The 1,544-nt window shown below is 60.8% G+C and overlaps 1 protein-coding gene across 1 annotated transcript in view; it reads right to left on the minus strand.

Annotated features, from left to right (window-relative positions):
• The window catches only part of UBTF (upstream binding transcription factor, RNA polymerase I), a gene marked incomplete at both ends in the record, with an annotated part of 8,710 nt that overhangs the window by 1,431 nt on the left and 5,735 nt on the right, over window positions 1-1,544 (minus strand). The window contains 4 exons of the mRNA XM_010017880.1: window positions 271-359; window positions 442-552; window positions 780-935; window positions 1,246-1,399. Coding sequence (XP_010016182.1) covers window positions 271-359; window positions 442-552; window positions 780-935; window positions 1,246-1,399 — 510 coding nt within the window. The remainder of the gene's footprint in view (window positions 1-270; window positions 360-441; window positions 553-779; window positions 936-1,245; window positions 1,400-1,544) is intronic.

The following is a 1,544-nucleotide window of genomic DNA, read 5'->3' on the forward strand; positions in this document are numbered from 1 at the left end:
TCCTCTTGTGCCATCCCTTGTTCCTTGGGAGCAGAGACCAGCCCCCTCCTGGCTCCATCCTCCTGTCAGGCAGTTGCAGAGAGCAATCAGGTCCCCCCTGAGCCTTCTCTTCTCCAGACTAAACCCGCCAGGTCCCTCAGCCTTTCCCCATCACACTGTGCTCCAGGCCCTGCACCTCGATGTCTCTCCTGTAACGAGGGGCCCAGAACTGAACACAGGATTCGAGGTGCGGCCTCACCTCACACAACGTTCCAGACCCCAGGTACTCACATGGGGGGTTTCTTTGGCTCTCCCTGGAACTTCATTTTCTTGGCAGAGTTGGTGGAGCACGGAGGAGCCCGCATCTCGCTCAGCTCCCTCTGAGGCACAGGACACAGCGGGGTCAGGGGGTAACAGGCAGCGCTGGGGCCTGGCAAGGGGCAGGAGGGAGCAGGGACCCACCTCATATCGCTTCTGATCCTCTGCTGCCTTCTTGATCCACATCAGCTTCTCCTTCTTCTCCATGTTGTTCCAAGTGGCCTCCATGGCCTTCAGTGCCTTTCCCCGGTCGTTCTGCGGCACAGACAGACCCCCACACCACATTAGATGTGCCCAAGATGCCACCACTAGCTCCAGCAGAGAACACAGGGCACCCGCTCCAGTGCTGTGACCCTTCTCCTCCCCACAGCCCCAGCCTGTTGCCTCAGGTATGAACCACCCAGGCAAGGAGTTCACGAGGCAATTCCAGCCAGTGGGAGCGATGCTCCCACCTCCAGCTCCATTCCCAACCTGCTCCTCACCTTGAAACGAGCCAGGTAGTCCCCAATGACGCTCTGCTGCCAGATTTCCTCGGCTGTTTTGGGAGACTCGGGCAGCTTCCCGCGCTCTTCCTTATCCGAGCCGTGCTTCTTCTCCGACTGTGCCTTCATCGCCGCCTCCCGCGCCTTGTACTTGGCCTGTGCCGGGGTGCAGGGAGGGAGTGAATGAAGGGGCAGCCCCCCCTCATGCACAGGACACCCCCCCAACCATTTGTCCCTTCAACTGAGGCTCAAGGACTCTCTGAGGTTTCTTTCAAGGGGGGTTTTGTCCCACCAGGTCAGGAGAGGGTTTCAGCAGAGCTGGTGGCACCCACTGGTGCTGACACCAGTGCTGGGTGATGCTCAGGGGTGACCCCGCAGCAGGACAAGCACAAGGCAAGTTCCTCAAGCTGCTGGAGATGCCCAATGGAGACAGGGATGGAGGAGGAAGAATGGGGATGGCACCAACCTTCTTCTTCTCAGAGAGGTCATTCCACATGCGGGCCAGCAGCCGGGTCAGCTCGCTCTCCGACAGCTCCGGCCGCTCCTCCTGCAGCTGCTTCCGCTTCTCCTCCGAGAAGATGAACATGGCAGAGATGGGCCGTTTGGGCTTCTCTGAGCTGGCCTGCGGGAGGAGCACACAGCACGGCTGGGAGTGAGCCCGCTGAGGGACCTGCCTCACACCCGCAGCCTCCAACCAGGGCAAACACGGCAAGAGCACCATGGGGTGACACCCTCCAAGCACCCCCCGAGGTGGCCGCACCCACA

Source organism: Nestor notabilis, unplaced genomic scaffold, assembly GCF_000696875.1.
Source record: "Nestor notabilis isolate BGI_N333 unplaced genomic scaffold, ASM69687v1 scaffold22107, whole genome shotgun sequence".
NCBI classification, from domain to species: Eukaryota; Metazoa; Chordata; class Aves; order Psittaciformes; family Psittacidae; genus Nestor; species Nestor notabilis.